General features: G+C 38.9%; 1 protein-coding gene across 8 annotated transcripts in view; it reads right to left on the bottom strand.

The window, feature by feature from the left end:
- The window catches only part of XPO4 (exportin 4), a 109,744-nt gene that overhangs the window by 53,653 nt on the left and 39,817 nt on the right, over window positions 1–16,274 (bottom strand). For all 8 annotated transcript variants that reach the window (XR_639490.4, XM_009191570.4, XM_021929453.2 and 5 more), the window contains 2 exons: window positions 10,822–10,938; window positions 9,952–10,105 (listed from right to left, as the gene is read on the bottom strand). Coding sequence is in view for 7 of the 8 variants with exons in the window: in XM_009191570.4 (XP_009189834.1) it covers window positions 9,952–10,105; window positions 10,822–10,938 (271 nt within the window). In the remaining variant the exon portion in view is untranslated. The remainder of the gene's footprint in view (window positions 1–9,951; window positions 10,106–10,821; window positions 10,939–16,274) is intronic.

The following is a 16,274-nucleotide window of genomic DNA, read 5'->3' as shown; positions in this document are numbered from 1 at the left end:
AAAGGCTGGCTTTACTGGAAACCCAATTTAGGTGAAAGCTTCTGTATCCCATTACTACTCTATAATCCAGTTAGCTTTCCCCAAGAGATTAAGTTTAAAAAAAAAAGTTTACCAAAACCAAATCAGATCCACAAAAATAGAATACCAATAAAAGGCAGTGTAACCAAACTAAAAAAAGAAATATCACTGAAGCCAACATACCACACATACCTGCCAAACATTCTTGTTACAAAATGATATTGTCACTTATGATTAGGATTGCCAAAACCCTTAAGCATTTATGGACACCAGGTGAACTACTAGCCGAACTATATTTATAGTAAACAAACATCCAAAAACTGAGCTAATACTTCTGAACCAGTTTCCTTCAATAATTAAATAATAAATATATAATAATAAATATTTACTGAGCATCTGTGCTAGGGTCTAACAATGCAGTGAGCAAAAGCATGGCCCATGCGTTCACGGAGCTTCGTGCAGTAGGTAAACAGACACCACTGTTCTCCCTCAATATCCAGAGGGGGACTGGTTCCAGAGCCTCCTGTGGTTACCAAAATCCACAGATGCTCTGATATAAATCCACAGTCTCTATTATAAAATGGCATCGTATTTGCATGAAACTTATAAACATCCCATATACCTTAAATCACCTCTAGATTAATTATAATACCCAACACTATGTAAGTGCTATGTACATTGTTGCACTGTTTTTAAAATTTGCATTTTTTTAATTGTTGTATTGTTATTTTTTATTTAGAATATTTTTGATCCTCAGTTGAATCCAAGGATGTGGGACCCACAAATGTGGAGGGCTAACTGTACTTAAATAATCAAAGGAATGAAAAATTACAGCGAGAAGGGAGCCAAACGGGAAAAAAATCATATACAACATGCAAGGGGAGAACACAGCAAAAGAAAGCCAACCTGGTCTAGGCTGAAGTACAATTAGGAGGGGATCAGGCAAAGACAGAGGACCTGGCAGAGAAGCCTCACGTGCCAGAAACAAGGCAGAAGGCACCTGGCCTGCGAGTGCAACTCTACCAGAAGAGCTACGAGAGGGAGGCGGTGACGAGATCGCCCCGGACCCTAGCGCCCACTTTCAAACGGGGAAGATGGTATGACGGAGGACCACAGGACTAGGACACTTTCTTTGCACAACAACAATCTAAAACAGAATGAGAAGCAAGTGAATTGTCTCAAGAGTCTCAGGGTAACATGGGGCTACAAAGTGCAGAGGAATTTACTCTCTGGGTGAACATCTACCAAATCCCAGAAACTGTGGACTTTGCACCACTGGGTCTGGATAGGTGGATACTTTCATAAATCACCTGCTGCACATAGAAAACCCACATATAATAATCCTTAACAAATATAATGGTTTGCAGATAATATAATCATGTATATAATTCATTAGCATTAATAAGCAAGTTCAGCAAGATTACAGGATACAAGATCGACATACAAAAATCATTTGTGTTTTTCCCTGTACAGTGTGAAAATGAAATTAAAAAACAATTTACAATTGAGTAATAAAAGAATACTGACAAGTCTGAGCAACACAGCAAAACCCCATCTCTACAAAAATCAGCATCATGAAGCGTGCCTACAGTCCCAGCTACTCAGAAGGCTGAAGTTGAGAGGATCGCTTGAGCCCAAGAGGTCGAGGCTGCCGTGAGCCATGATTACACCCCTACACTCCAGCCAGGGCAACAGGGTGAGACCAGTCTCAAAAAAAAAAAAAGTACTTAGAATACATTTAATAACCTTTTACTCTGGAAACTATGAAACAGCGTTGAAAGAAATTTAAAAAAAAAAAAAATTTAATAAATAAATCCAGGCCAAGCACAGTGGCTCATGCCTGTAATCCTAGCACTTTTGGATGCCAAACCGGGAGGATCACTTGAGCCCAGGAGAGTTTGAGGACAGGCTGGGCAACATAGTGGGACCCTGCCCTACAAAAAAATTTAAAAATTAGCCAGGTGTGATGTGTACCTGTGGTTCTAGCTACTCGGGAGGCTGAGGCAGGAGGATCACTTGAACTCAGAGGTCAAGCCTGCAGTGAGCCATGATCATGCCACTACACCTCAGCTTTGGTGACAGAGAAAGACCCTATTTGTATAAATTAATAATAATTTTTAAAAATCAGAAAACTTAACTTTGTTTTTTGTTTGTTTTTGTTCTAAGAGACAAGGTCTTCCTCTGTTGCCCAGGCTGGAGTGCAGTGGTGCAATCATAGCTCAAGGTAACTTTGAACTCCCAAGCTCAAGCCATCCTCCTGCCTCAGCCTCCCAAAGTGCTGAGATTCAGGTGTTAGTCACCGTGTGCTGCATCTACTTTCTTTTTAAAGGGTACAATGCCAGGTAAAAATAGACAATAGTTGGAAGAAATACTGATTACTCAAAAAAAGAGAGGACAGAAGAAAATACTTCACAAGGACTTTATACATATGTATGCTTTAATATTCTATCATTCTCCTTGCAATTCTATCAGTTTAAAAAACTATAATAAAACACATCTTACCTGTCGGTAACAGACGATGGTGACTACCTGATTCCTTGAAACATCATCTCTTTGCTTCCCAAACACACCCTGCCTTGTTCTCCCATCCACTTGTCTTAATTGGCTTTCTTATTTTCTTTTGCTTCTTCCTGCTTTTTAACTACTGATGCACCTAAAGGTCCTGACATGGATCCTCTGCTTCTCCTTGGACCATCTCTCTTACTTCCTTAACTTCAAGGGCCCCATCAGAACACTCTCCCACAACTTTATCTCCACCCCAATCTCCTTCTATCATTCTACCAATGGTGCAGCTGACCTGTGTAAAGTGGGTTTCTTTTTTTTTTTTTTTTGAGACGGAGTCTCGCTCTGTCGCCCAGGCTGGAGTGCAGTGGCGGGATCTCGGCTCACTGCAAGCTCCGCCTCCCGGGTTCACGCCATTCTCCTGCCTCAGCCTCCTGAGTAGCTGGGACTACAGGCGCCCGCCACCGCGCCCGGCTAATTTTTTGTATTTTTAGTAGAGACGGGGTTTCACCGTGGTCTCGATCTCCTGACCTTGTGATCCGCCCGCCTCGGCCTCCCAAAGTGCTGGGATTACAGGCGTGAGCCACCGCGCCCGGCAAAGTGGGTTTCTAAACCGTGGCATGATGGGTACTTTTAAAGGCTTCATTAAGACATAATTCACACAGTACGCAATTTACCCACTGAGTGTCCACTTCAATGATTTTAGCATATTCACAAATTTGTGCAACCACAACCGTGATCTAATCTTGGAACATTTCCATTGTGCCAGAAAGACCCCGTATGCTTTAGCAGTCACCTCCTACATTCTTCCAATCACTCCAGTTCTAGGTAACCACTAACCTTTCTGTCTCTATAGATTTGCCCATCCTGGACATTTCATACAAATGTTATCATAGAATTTGTGGTCTTTTGTGAATAGCTTTTTTCACTCAGTATAATGTTTTTTACATATGTTGTAGCATGTATCAGTAACTCATGCCTTTTTATGACAAGTAATATTCCCATGATATGGATATACCACATTTTATTTATCCATTCATTAGCTGATAGCCATTTGGGTTGTTTCTACTCATATAGTATGAATAGCCTATTCATATAGTACTGCTCTGAACATTCACGTACAAGTTTTTGTGTGGATGACTATTGATACTTTGGGTCCAATAATCGCCTGTGTGGGGCTGTTCCATGCTTTGTAGGATGTTTAGGATGTTTAGCAGCATCCCTAGCTTCAACCCAATAGCTGCCAGTAGCATTTCCTGAGTGGTTACAATCAATATTGTCTCAAGACACCACCAAATGTACCAACCATACAAAATTGTTCCTGGATGAGAATCAATGTTAAAGAGTTATGATTTGTTTGTTTTCTTTTTCTTTCTTCTTCTGCTTCTTTTTTTTTTTTTTTTTTTTTTTTCTTTGGAGACGGAGTCTGGCTCTGTCACCCGGGCTGGAGTGCAGTGGCCGGATCTCAGCTCACTGCAAGCTCCGCCTCCCAGGTTTACGCCATTCTCCTGCCTCAGCCTCCCGAGTAGCTGGGACTACAGGCGCCCGCCGCCTCGCCCGGCTAGTTTTTTGTATTTTTTTAGTAGAGACGGGGTTTCACCGTGTTCGCCAGGATGGTCTCGATCTCCTGACCTCGTGATCCGCCCGTCTCGGCCTCCCAAAGTGCTGGGATTACAGGCTTGAGCCACCGCGCCCGGCCTTTTTTTTTTTTTTTGGAGACAGTCTTCACTCTATCCCTCAGGCTAGAGCTAGAGTGCAGTGGTGCAATCTCAGTTCACTGCAACCTCTGATTCCCAGGCTCAAGCAATTCTCCTGCCTCAGCCCCCAAATAATGGGGTCACAGGTGTGTGTCACCACGCCTGGCGATCTTTTGTAAGAGATGGGGTGTATTAGTCCGTTCTCAGGCTGCTGATAAAGACATACCCGAGATTCAGCAATTTACAAAAGAAAGAGGTTTAATTGGACTTACAGTTCCACGTGGCTGGAGACACATGGAACAATCATGGCGGAAGGCAAAGAAGAACAAGTCCTGTCTTACATGGATGGCAGCAGGCAAAGACAGAATGAGGAAGACGCAAAAGTGGAAACGCCTGATAAAACCATCAGATCTTATGAGACTTATTCACTACCGTGAAAACAGTATGGGGGAAACCGTCCCCATGACTCAATTATCTCCCACCAAGTCCCTCCCACAACACACGGGAATTATGAGAGTACAATTCAAGATGAGATTTGGGTGGGGACACAGAGCCAAACCACATCATGAGGTTTTACCATGTTGCCCAGGCTGGTCTCAAACTCCTGAGCTCAAGCGATCCACCAGCCTTGGCCTCCCAAAGTACTGGGATTACAAGCATGAGCCACTGCACCCAGCCAAGTTATGATTTCATTAGTGAAACTTTGTATGAGCATAAATTTTGACCTAAGAACACTGTAATACAAGTTATTAACTATGATAGCATTAATGCCCTTAAATATTAATATCTAAATATTTACTCTTTACATTATTTTGTCAGTATCTCTCTATGCACATCCTAGAGCCACTGCTCAGTCAGCTTCAGTTGGTTTTCTCAATATTTTAATTAATATTTTAATACAGTACTTTATATAAGAAATTACCTTTTCAGGCTGGGCACAGTGGCTCACGCCTGTAATCCCAACACTTTGGGAGGCCGAGATGGGCGGATCACAAGGTCAGGAGATCGAGACCATCCTGGCTAACACGGTGAAACCCTGTCTCTACTAAAAATACAAAAAAATCAGCCGGGCGTGGTGGCAGGCACCTGTGGTCCCAGCTACTCGGGAGGCTGAGGCAGGAGAATGGCATGAACCCGGGAGGTGGAGTTTGTAGTGAGCTGAGATTGCGCCACTGCACTCCAGCCTGGGGGACAGAGCAAGACTCTGTCTCAAAAAAAAAAAAAAATTACATTTTGGTCTTGTTCTGTTGCCCAGGCTGGAGTACAGTGGTGTGATGACAGCTGACTGCACCCTCAAAATCCTGGCCTCAAGAAATCTTCCCACCTCGGCCTCTCAAACAGAAATGAAACCCTAAGTCCACACAAAAATTATAGATGAATTCTCACAGCAGCATTATTAACAATAGTCAAAAAGGGGAAACAACTCAACTGTCCATCAACTGATAAATGGATTTAAAAAGTGGTATATCCATACACTATTATGGCAATAAAAAGGAAGGAAGAACTGATTGATGCTGCAGGCTACCAAATGATCTTGAAATCATTATGCTAAGTGAAGAAGCCAGGATGGGTGCAGTGGATGACACCAGTAATCCCAGCACTTTGGGAGGTCGAGGCGGGCAGATCACATGAGGCCAGGAGTTCAAGACCAGCCTGGTCAACATGATGAAACTCCATCTCTACTAAAAAATACAAAATTAGCAGGGTGTAGTGGTGTGTGCCTATAGTCTCGGCTACCCGGGAGGCTGAGGCAGGAAAATCGCTTGCACCCAGGAGGCAGAGGTTGCAGTGAGCTGAGACTGCGCCACTACACTCCACCATGGGAAACAGTGAAACTCCGTCTCAAAAAAAAAAAAAAAAAAGAAGCCAATCACAAAGGACCACATATTATATGATTCCATTTATACATCATGTCTAGAATAGGCAAATCCATCGACAGAAAGTGACTGCTAAGGACTGGAGAAGGTAGAAATGCAGACTAACTGCTAATGGACACAGGGTTTCTTTTTGGGATGATGAAAATGTTTTAAAACTACTGACAATTATTGCTGTACAACTCTATGACGATACTAAAAAACACTGAATTATACATTTTAAACAGGTATATAGTATAGTGTATGAATTACATCTCAATAAAACTATTATTGAGGCTGGGCACGTTGGCTCACGCCTGTAATGCCAGCACTTTAGGAGGCTGAAGGAGGAGAATCACTTGAGGCCAGGAGTTTGAGGCCAGCCTGGCCAACACAGCAAGACTCCATCTCCACAAAAATTAAAACAAAAAAATTAGTCAGGGCCAGGTGCGGTGGCTCATGTCTGTAATCCCAACACTTTGGCAGGCCAAGGTGGGTGGATCAACTTGAGGCCAGGAGCTCAAGACCAGCGTGGCCAACATGATAAAGCCCATCTCTACTAAAAATACAAAAAATAAGCTAGGTGTGGTGGTGCACGCCTGTAATCCCAGCTACTCAGATGGCTGAGGCATGAGAATCGCTTGAACCCAGGTGGCAGAGGTTGCAGTGAACCAAGATAGTGCCACTGCACTCCAGCCTAGGTGACAGAGCAATATTCTGTCTCAAAAATAAATAAATAAAAACAAAATTATCTCAATATAAAAAGATACAAAAAAGAAAGCAGATTAGAAAAAATTATGAATGGGGATTGTTACTGACAGTCTCATTTAACATGACACCATTCTAAATTATCAAAACACACAAACATTTTCCACGATTTACTATTTGTCTATCCTGAGACAAATTTTATTTTATATTTTATTTTATTTTATTATTTTATGTTGAGACAGGGTCTCTTCTGTTGCCCAGGGTGAGTGCAATGACATGATCATGGCTCACTGCAGCTTCAACCTCCCAGGCTCAAGCAATCCTCCTACCTCAGCCTCCCGAATAGCTGGGACTACAGGCACACACCACCACATCTAGCTAATATTTGTATTTTTTTTGTAGAGATAGGGTTGTGCTATGTTGCCCATGCTGGTCTCGAACTCCTAAACTCAAGCAATCCTCCCACCTCAACCTCCCAAAGTTCTGGGATTACAAGAGTGAGCCACCGCATCCAGCAGATAAACCATCTTTTAAAAGGCATCAATTCAACACTTTTAAACTAAATTAAATTTGATTATTTAGACCCTCTGCATGGTACAAGGCTGCATAATTATTCCATTCTTTCCTTACTGATTGAATGGTAGATCTCCAGGTAATTTCCAAAATTAGAAATTAGTCAGAATTGAGTTCCTTGAAATTGATTTCCCTAATGAGTGCTAAATCTGTAGCTTAGTTTAATCTCACTGCCAAGTTCTTTCTCCCACACTTAAAGTTAATCCACTCAAAGAATACTTAGCTGTAGTGCGGTCAGCCAACAAATGGCACTATAGGAAAAGGTCACACAAGAACTCACTTACAAGCCACGAAGCAAAATATCCTCAAGTCGAAAACCAAGATATACTTTCTTTAAACAAGGAATTATTTCCTTTGGCAACACTGCAGTATTGCTTATCATTTTCAGATGACAGGTTTTCCAAAGCTTTACCTAAGTACTTTATAAAATATTTTGTGTGTGTGTATCTTTTAGACAAGCTTTGTTTCCAAACTCCCAGAGAACTGTTTCTTTTTATGAAATAGTCACTCTCTACCAACTGTATTTCCCTTAAAACAGACACTTTAAAATATATGCAGTGTAACTTTTGTTGATTTTTTTCCCTACATGTATAATTAATATTTTGATAGCTCCATATGGACTGATATTTTTAAAATGTCTCAAGGTTTTTCAGTATCTTTTCTTTCCCCACTGAAAACACTGGAGCAAGAAGTTGAATCCAATCTCTCTCCCCAACTGCAAGATCCTGTTGTGGTGGTCCCCACAGCTATCACCATTGGCTCCCCTGAATAAAGTCTGCCTTACCAACTTTATTTAAAAAAAAAAAAAGAAAGAAAGAAAAAAAAAAAACCTGGAACAAAAATATTGACACACTGAAAGGGAAAATTTCTTAAAAAGCAAACCTAAGCGGCCGGGCGCGGTGGCTCAAGCCTGTAATCCCAGCACTTTGGGAGGCCAAGACGGGCGGATCACGAGGTCAGGAGATCGAGACCATCCTGGCTAACATGGTGAAACCCCGTCTCTACTAAAAATTACAAAAAACTAGCCGGGCGAGGTGGCGGGCGCCTGTAGTCCCAGCTACTCGGGAGGCTGAGGCAGGAGAATGGTGGGAACCCGGGAGGCAGAGCTTGCAGTGAGCTGAGATCCGGCCACTGCACCCCAGCCTGGGCGACAGAGCGAGACTCCGTCTAAAAAAAAAAAAAAAAAAGCAAACCTAAGCAATTAGGCACCTCTTGACAACCAGAAAGAATTAAGGTAATATATTAAAGACAAAAGTTGGTTATTAGGAAAAAGATGATTACAGAATAAGAATAAAAGGAAACGGTGACTGATCTTGCTGTAAGCTTTGCCCCACAACGCAGCAGCTCACATGACCTCTTTCGGGAAAGAAACCTGGGGAACTCATGGTTGAAGGAGTCAGACGCACTTTATCTGACACAGCCTTTCTACTACGTGAATAGACTAAGTTTAAAAGGAAGAAGGAGTTACACCCCACCACACTCCTTAAATGTCATAATTTTACCAGTCACAAATAATTAGTGAGTTTCTATGTATGTAAACGTAGCTCCTCTTGGCTCTGTTACAATAAAGATCTCTGATCTGACTTCACATCTATTTTCTGTCTGCTTATCATCGGTCTTTTTCTTCTGAACAGACTCCCAGATTAAAGACATCTAGAACAGGTCACATTAAATTTCCTATACTGCAGAGACGTACTGGATCAACAAAGAAGAGTGGAAAAGACCCCTAGTTGTATAATGAACTATTTAATTCAAGGGGCTATTATAGAGCTCAATAAATAGCAAGTAACTCCTGAGTGTTTTAAATGCAGTTTCATTTAATCCACACAACAATCCACACCCCCATTTTACATCTGGATAAGCTGGGACTCAGAGAGGCCCAGGAGATTTCCCTAAGATCAGCAGAGGCTTGAATCCAGATCTATCGGACTTCACACAGCAAATGGGTAGCCACTGTATACTATTATCAACAGGCAGCAGACGTCCTAGCACCGCAAATGAGACAGCGGTTCCTTAAAGTTTATGAAACACAAGTATCTCTACTTTAAGTAACTAATTTAAAAAGCAGATACATGCATTGATAATACAACCCACTTAAACTTCTGAATAATTTCCTAAAAGCAAAATTCTCATCTTTTTATACCGGTAAAGGCCCTTGAAGAACAAACATATTACTAACTTATTATCTACATTGCACTCCAAACTAGCTTTCAGTCAGTCAAACAAAAAATCAGACATAATTACATGTCCAAGGAAAAAATGATTCAGTTTCTTAAAAGGTACTTTCTACCTGTTTTCTTTTCCTTCCCTAAGAATATTGCTAATTCTAAATTAGCAATAGCTCCGTCATCCACCATGTTTCTGTATATTCTAACTTCTTCTACAAAGGAGTAAATAAACTTTTAAATTTTCTAGTGTTATTCTAGTATCCACGGTCTTTTGGCATTGTAAGATAAAGAAATTAAATTCTATTTCTTAAAAAAAATCTTATTTTCTTTCAACATGTTTTATAAAAGCTTCAGAGGTTAAAGCCTCCAAGCTGTAATTAAGTCACCTATGAAAATTACCACAGATAAACTATTAATTTGTTAAAAGGATATAATTTGGAGGAAGAAAGTTCCAGCTCAAGACTTGATTGGCGAGTGCAAGGTAACGCTGAAACACTGAAGACATCTGAGCATTGAGGTTTTCCCGCCTGCTGAACTCCTGCAGAACTTCAACAGTTAACATGAAGATCTGACGAAGGTCTTCTTCCTATAGTCAATAAATCACAAATATTTTATATGAAAAATTTATTCAAAATGTATTCCCTTTTAGAATCATGAAACAAAACAAACACCTTAAAATTTCCAATGGAAAACACAATTTCCTTAAGAACGTGTTCCATTTTTAGGCCTCTACTTGTAATTTACATCGCAGTAGCTTTCGAGTGACGCCAGCTGGAATACATGTACTTGAATATAAATGCTACTTCCATAGAGAAGAGAGTCTTTGACAACTTCTGCAGAGCTGGAGGAGTCAGTTGCTATAGTGCAGAGCCCTAGGATTTAAGCCAATGCCTTCACATAACTTTACTCCAGAGCCAAACAATACATACAAGACAAAGAGCCCGCACCATCTGCAATAACGTTTGAAATACATGGCCTTCTGGCATTCTTCCAGACCTATTTTTAAGGCCAGCAGAGTCCCATCAACTGAATTAGTTATATCTAAACACAATAAGAAATAAATAATAAACTAAAGACCTTTATAGAAGTATTTTTTTAAGACTAGAATTAAACGAGTAATTTTAAACCATCAACTGCATTCACCAAACCTATCACTTTACTGTATCCTTTGAAATCAAAAAACAAATCCTGAAGTACAGGCTATCATTCAACTACATAAAAATATTCTCACGTCATTAGGAATAGATGGAGTAAAAAGTGAATGATCCGATAATTAAAACTCAAGAACGAAACTACCAATACCTGAAAAACTCTTTTGCAGTTACCATGGAATTCCATGCTCAATCCAATGTTGCTAGTTTTACTCGAACTTGAAAATTCACTCAATAGTGCAGTCAGAATAGAACAGGCCAGAGTTTGCTGTAATTGTTTGATAAGAAATAATTGTGAGGCATTACGGTTTCAATGCTTTGTTTCAATGCATTTGTTCAAACATAACAGAACATTTTCTCCCTAATTTTAGATCTTCCACTGCGTCTTTAGATCTCATAACAGTCAGAAAATTAGATACAACAAAATAAATATTAGCTCTCCTTTCTAAGTCGTCTGGTCAGTGTTAATAGTACTTCCTCAAATGCTGTTATACAAATCCAACTCAGACTTGAACTCAGGACACACTGTTCCTATTCAATAGTGGAATTCAAACGGTATTTTAAAATAATCAATGTTGAAGTTATTATTTTGTTTAATTCGCAGAACAATCTATATCCTCATTTTACATTTGAGAGAAGTGACTCAGAGTACTTATCTAAGGCCAGCTGAGATTTCAACCCATGTTTGTTTGACTCCTTGTTCTGTTTGTAAAATGCATTCCCAAATAGATGAAAAGTGAAACAAATTTTATAGTGTCCAGAATTTTATAGCCAGGTAATACCCAAAATTTTTTATATAGAAAAATGAAGATTTTCCCTTCTCATTGTTTCTATCCAACAGGCTCCTAATATCAAATCATTGATTTTATTCCCAGACTATTTAGCGTCAAGGTACCAAGGATGGAAAGAGGACACAAATTATCTTGGCAACTTTCCAGGAGTTAAACAGAAATATGCACACTACCTCTGAACAACCGAAAGATTAAAGTCAAGATGATACTATTTATGCAAGCTTATCCAACAGCTGAACACAGTCATACCCACCCACCAACTGCAACATCTTTGTTCAGAAATGCTTCTGATGTCAGTACCTTGACCTTCCAGATACTTATCTTGGCAAATCTTAGCAAATAACTTAATGATATTAAATTCCTAAAAATTGGCATGAAATATCTGTTGAAGGTGAGTGATGGTTCCATGAGTGACTAATAGACAATTTGTCCATTTTGTGTATGTCAGAAATTTTCCTTTAAAAAAATGTAAACATAGGCTGGACACAGTGGCTCAGTCTGTAATCCCAACACTTTGGGAGGCCAAGGCAGGCGATCACCTGAGATCAGGAGTTCGAGACCAGCCTGGCCAACACGGTGAAACCCCGTCTCTACTGAAAATACGAAAAAATCAGCCGGGCATGATGGCGGGCACTTGTCGTCTCAGCTACTTGGGACGCCAAGGCAGGAGTATCACTTGAACCTGGGAGGTGGAGGTCGCAGTGAGCCGAGATCGCGCCACTGCACTCCAGCCTGGGCAACAGAGTGAGACTCCGTCTCAAAAAAAAAATTAAACTTATTCTTATTTGCCTCTTAATCTCAACTAAAACAAGCGTGACTTGTTTATTATATAGCTAATATTACAGCTAATATTTATGAAAGGCACAAAACCCCACACATGAAGGAAGTGTCTCAGACTTTTCCACACCTGGAAGTAAGCGGAAATTCTCGAGGGAATCCAGGGGTGTGATCAAAGATGCAACAATGAAAGTTCTCTGAATGCTACTGGTTTGGCATAAACACACACATTTTGTAATTTTACTTCAAAATATACATGACTTAATATAAAAATGTCCCCTCCTCCCAAAATCTTCAAGAAACCCATTTAACTGCCTATGTATGGCCCCAGGCTCTTGGAGAGAAAGAAGCCAGGCACTGAGGCCTCTCACAGGAAAAACAGCTGATCACATATTTCTGTTGTTTTCTGTTTAAAGGGATCTCAAACATTCAGAAAGTAGAATCCCTTCATTTTGTAGTTAACAAAATGGTTTTCAAAAATTTTCTTTTAAAATGAGTAATGATTATAGTGCCAGCAATTAACATTAGATAGATACATTTAAATAACATCAGGATCAACTATAAACATGATTTTTAAACACAGCTAGGCTTTGGGGAAAGTAGACGTTAAATCAAATTAATGAGATTCAGAGAAAAAAGTTAATTCACAATGATCTAATGATGAATCTCAAGATCCTAGGATCCTAAAAGTATTTTTTCATTTAGACTTAGCTTTCCACTTATCCTAAGACTCCAGTCAATAAAACATTATAAACACATCTAAATGTTTGAGAAAACTTGTCTTACCAAAAACAGAAATTAATTTCTGACTCTCAGATGAGATAACCTATTAAAAACAGAATTCACACATAACATATAAAAACCTGCAAGCTGAAAGAACCTAGAAGCACTCATTAAACAAATTATTATTTTTACAAATAAATAATCTATACTAATTTTTCACAAGTAATTTACAACTTTCCACTCACAAGTAATTTACAACTTTCCACAGGCTGTGTTTTACTGCATTCACCACAAAATGCCTTATTTTGAAACTACCACCATATTCAAGTCTTCAGGAACATCTCTCTAATTAATGATCACAACCGTATGTATTCACAAAAGCTTTACTTTTTCACGTGAAACAAACATTTCCCAAGATAATGAGTGGTTTATGGTCAAGACGAGAAACAAACGAGTGAAGGAGAGGGGCAGGGCAACGACAAGTGAAAGCCCTGCTAAAGCTCCTCCTGCAACTACCAACTTCATCACACAAAACAAGGAGCCCCGTGGCATGGAACTGCTTTTTAGTTACAGCAAGGAACACACCCCTCCAAAACAGCCAACTTCCACACTAATGAAGTACAACTTCACCCACAAAAACAAGTACATTCGTAATTGATGAGAATTTAGAACAAAATGCACTTATAGGCTTAGCCCCCTGAACACATAAGAATCTTTTGTTTTAAAATAATTTTTTCATCCTACAAAAATATACTTCTATCTTAGAAAAACCAGACATTATAGAAAAGCACAAAGAAAATAAAATTGTCTACAATCCTATCATCCAGGAGTTATTACTGTAACATTTATAGCTTTCTAATTTTTTAGTGCACAGATATAAATTTTTATATACCATTGATATCAACCCATATATAGTTTTACATTCTACTTTTGCACTTTATACCTATGAAATAAAAAGAAAAAATCTAACAAGTGTGTTCTATTTAAATACATCATTTAAAGACTTAAGAAATACATAAAAATAAATTATCATACAGCATTGTTAGAGGTATTGCAAGAACTCAAATATTCCGGCTTTGACTGTATCTACAGTTATCAGCTTCCAAAGAACTAAAACTCAATAGGATATTTTCATCATTAAAAGATACCAAATACTATAAGCTCTCCTTAATTTGGAAATCCTGTAGGAATATGAGATTACCATCATAAATATTAATCATACTACACTAGTCTGGCTCAAAGGTGCCAAATGAATAGAGACTCCTGGAGAATGATGAATAATTAAACATTGATTATACATTAAGAGAGCAAAGTACTTCAACACATATCAACAAAGTATTTCTCCCTATTCATAGGGGAATTAAACATATCACTAAATGTCTAGGACTCACTTCTAAATATGTTTGCTCATTTTCAATATTTAATTATGGATTAAATCCCCTTAAAATGAAGTTACTCTCACACTGTGTTGTAATGAAGATCGCTAGGGAAGCAAGCCAAAAATAAAACTCCCAAGGGAGAACAGAGGACAGCTTCTTCCCAGGACAGAGAGGAAAGAAAAAACATTAAAGCATCAAATCTGCCGAGAGGAGATCACCAGCTTTAGCTTTTCTTACCCTTGAAGAATGTTCTTATCTGCCTCCTTCAGTCGGCTGGTCTCAGTGGGCATCCCAAGTGCACCCCCAAACTCACCCTCTACTGACCAGTATCTTCAAGTGCTGCCTCTCTGGCCTTTGTCAAAGTCAGAGCTAGATATTTTTCCCTATCAGAGACAGTGGCTCTGATACTTAAGACAGCCGGAAACAAAAGCTGTACTAATTAATGTCAGTGAAATCGGATCAAAGTTGACTAACTGATTGATAAAAGACTGCCATACTAAAATTCACAGGAATTTGCTCAGTATAAAATACAAATCTTAAGACTTCTAAGAGGTTAATACAACAATACTTCACTTATCTAAAATCATAAAGAATTAAGTTAATATCTGTTAATTTTGTAAATGCAGCAAGCAAATATTTTTAATGAAACTTCCTATAAATTTTTCTTAAGGAATTATTTCTATGGCAATTATTATATGATATTATAGTTAAGTGACTACTTGGAAGCTACCAAAACATAAGGAGCCTTCCACCCGTTGGCAGCGTGGTGCCAGATCCCAATGCTTGTTGATTCATGTCTGCTTCATAGCTTTTCTCAACCATCCTTTGTTGTTGTCTATCATTCACTGCTGCTGGCAATTGGACTGCCACTAACGTGTAGTTCTAAATGGATCATTTTCATTTGCTCACAAGTTAGAAACCAAATAAAATTTATTAAAATTACATCTAAAATAAATTATAAATAAAAACACTCCGCAGGACTCTCTTAGGAGTCCAATACAAGAATCCTGTTTGAATCAGTTAGAAAATCTGGGCTCTAACAGTCCAAGATTTCCTTCTTCAAATAACTGTGGTCAAAGCCCTTCATGTACCTTGACCTCAGCTTTCTCACCTATAATAAGGGCTACCACCCTCTGCCCTTCCTAAGTTGCGTAATTGTCCTAAGGCTCAAATTGGATAATGCTTAAAAATACCATGTAATTACACCAGGTTACAAGAAGGTAAAGTAGCAGCTGTATTTTTTATCATTATCATAAAAAATAGCAACCACCTATTTCGGCTTGATGATGATCTACATTCTGCAAAATTAAAATTACTAAATGTGTTACACCACTTAAAAAAGAGAGCTATAACTGCAGCTGTATCGATAATTAAAGCAATACAGCAGATGTTCAGTAAATGCTATTTGGATTAATGAATCAATGTTTATTTCTATGCCCAGCACCATGTTAACACAACAGAAGTTGGAAAATAAATGATGTGTTCCCTATTTTTTGGTTATTTAGACATTTCTACGAGAAAATTTTAATATGTCAAACAAGTAGAAGACCAATGTAATGAGGTGTCAAGGTTATAAAAAAAGTCTAATTGTCTTCTTTCATTGAAGTACTGAAAATTCACAAGTTAATTCACGGGCTAACAATTTAAGTAACTCTTATCTTCACACTGAAAGTCTTATAGCAGTATTCTCATTTATTTCTAGCAAAAGCCATTAATTTCAAGCTAGTGAAAAAATGTCCTTCAGAGATAGCTTGCCTCACTCACCAGCTTACTGTCACAAGCCCAAGATACTCAAACACTAACTCCAGCTGACAAAATAAAATACTCTTGTTCAGAGAGAGGATTGTCTCTTATAATAGCCTGGCTCTTACCCCAGGAGCTTTATTACCAAGAATAAACTTTATGAAAGGTTGCCATACATAAAGCAGACTTCC

This window comes from Papio anubis, chromosome 15 (assembly GCF_008728515.1).
Source record: "Papio anubis isolate 15944 chromosome 15, Panubis1.0, whole genome shotgun sequence".
In the NCBI taxonomy this organism is placed as follows: Eukaryota; Metazoa; Chordata; class Mammalia; order Primates; family Cercopithecidae; genus Papio; species Papio anubis.
Note: the sequence above shows the minus strand (reverse complement) of the source record. Positions and strands in the feature narration are given on the sequence as shown.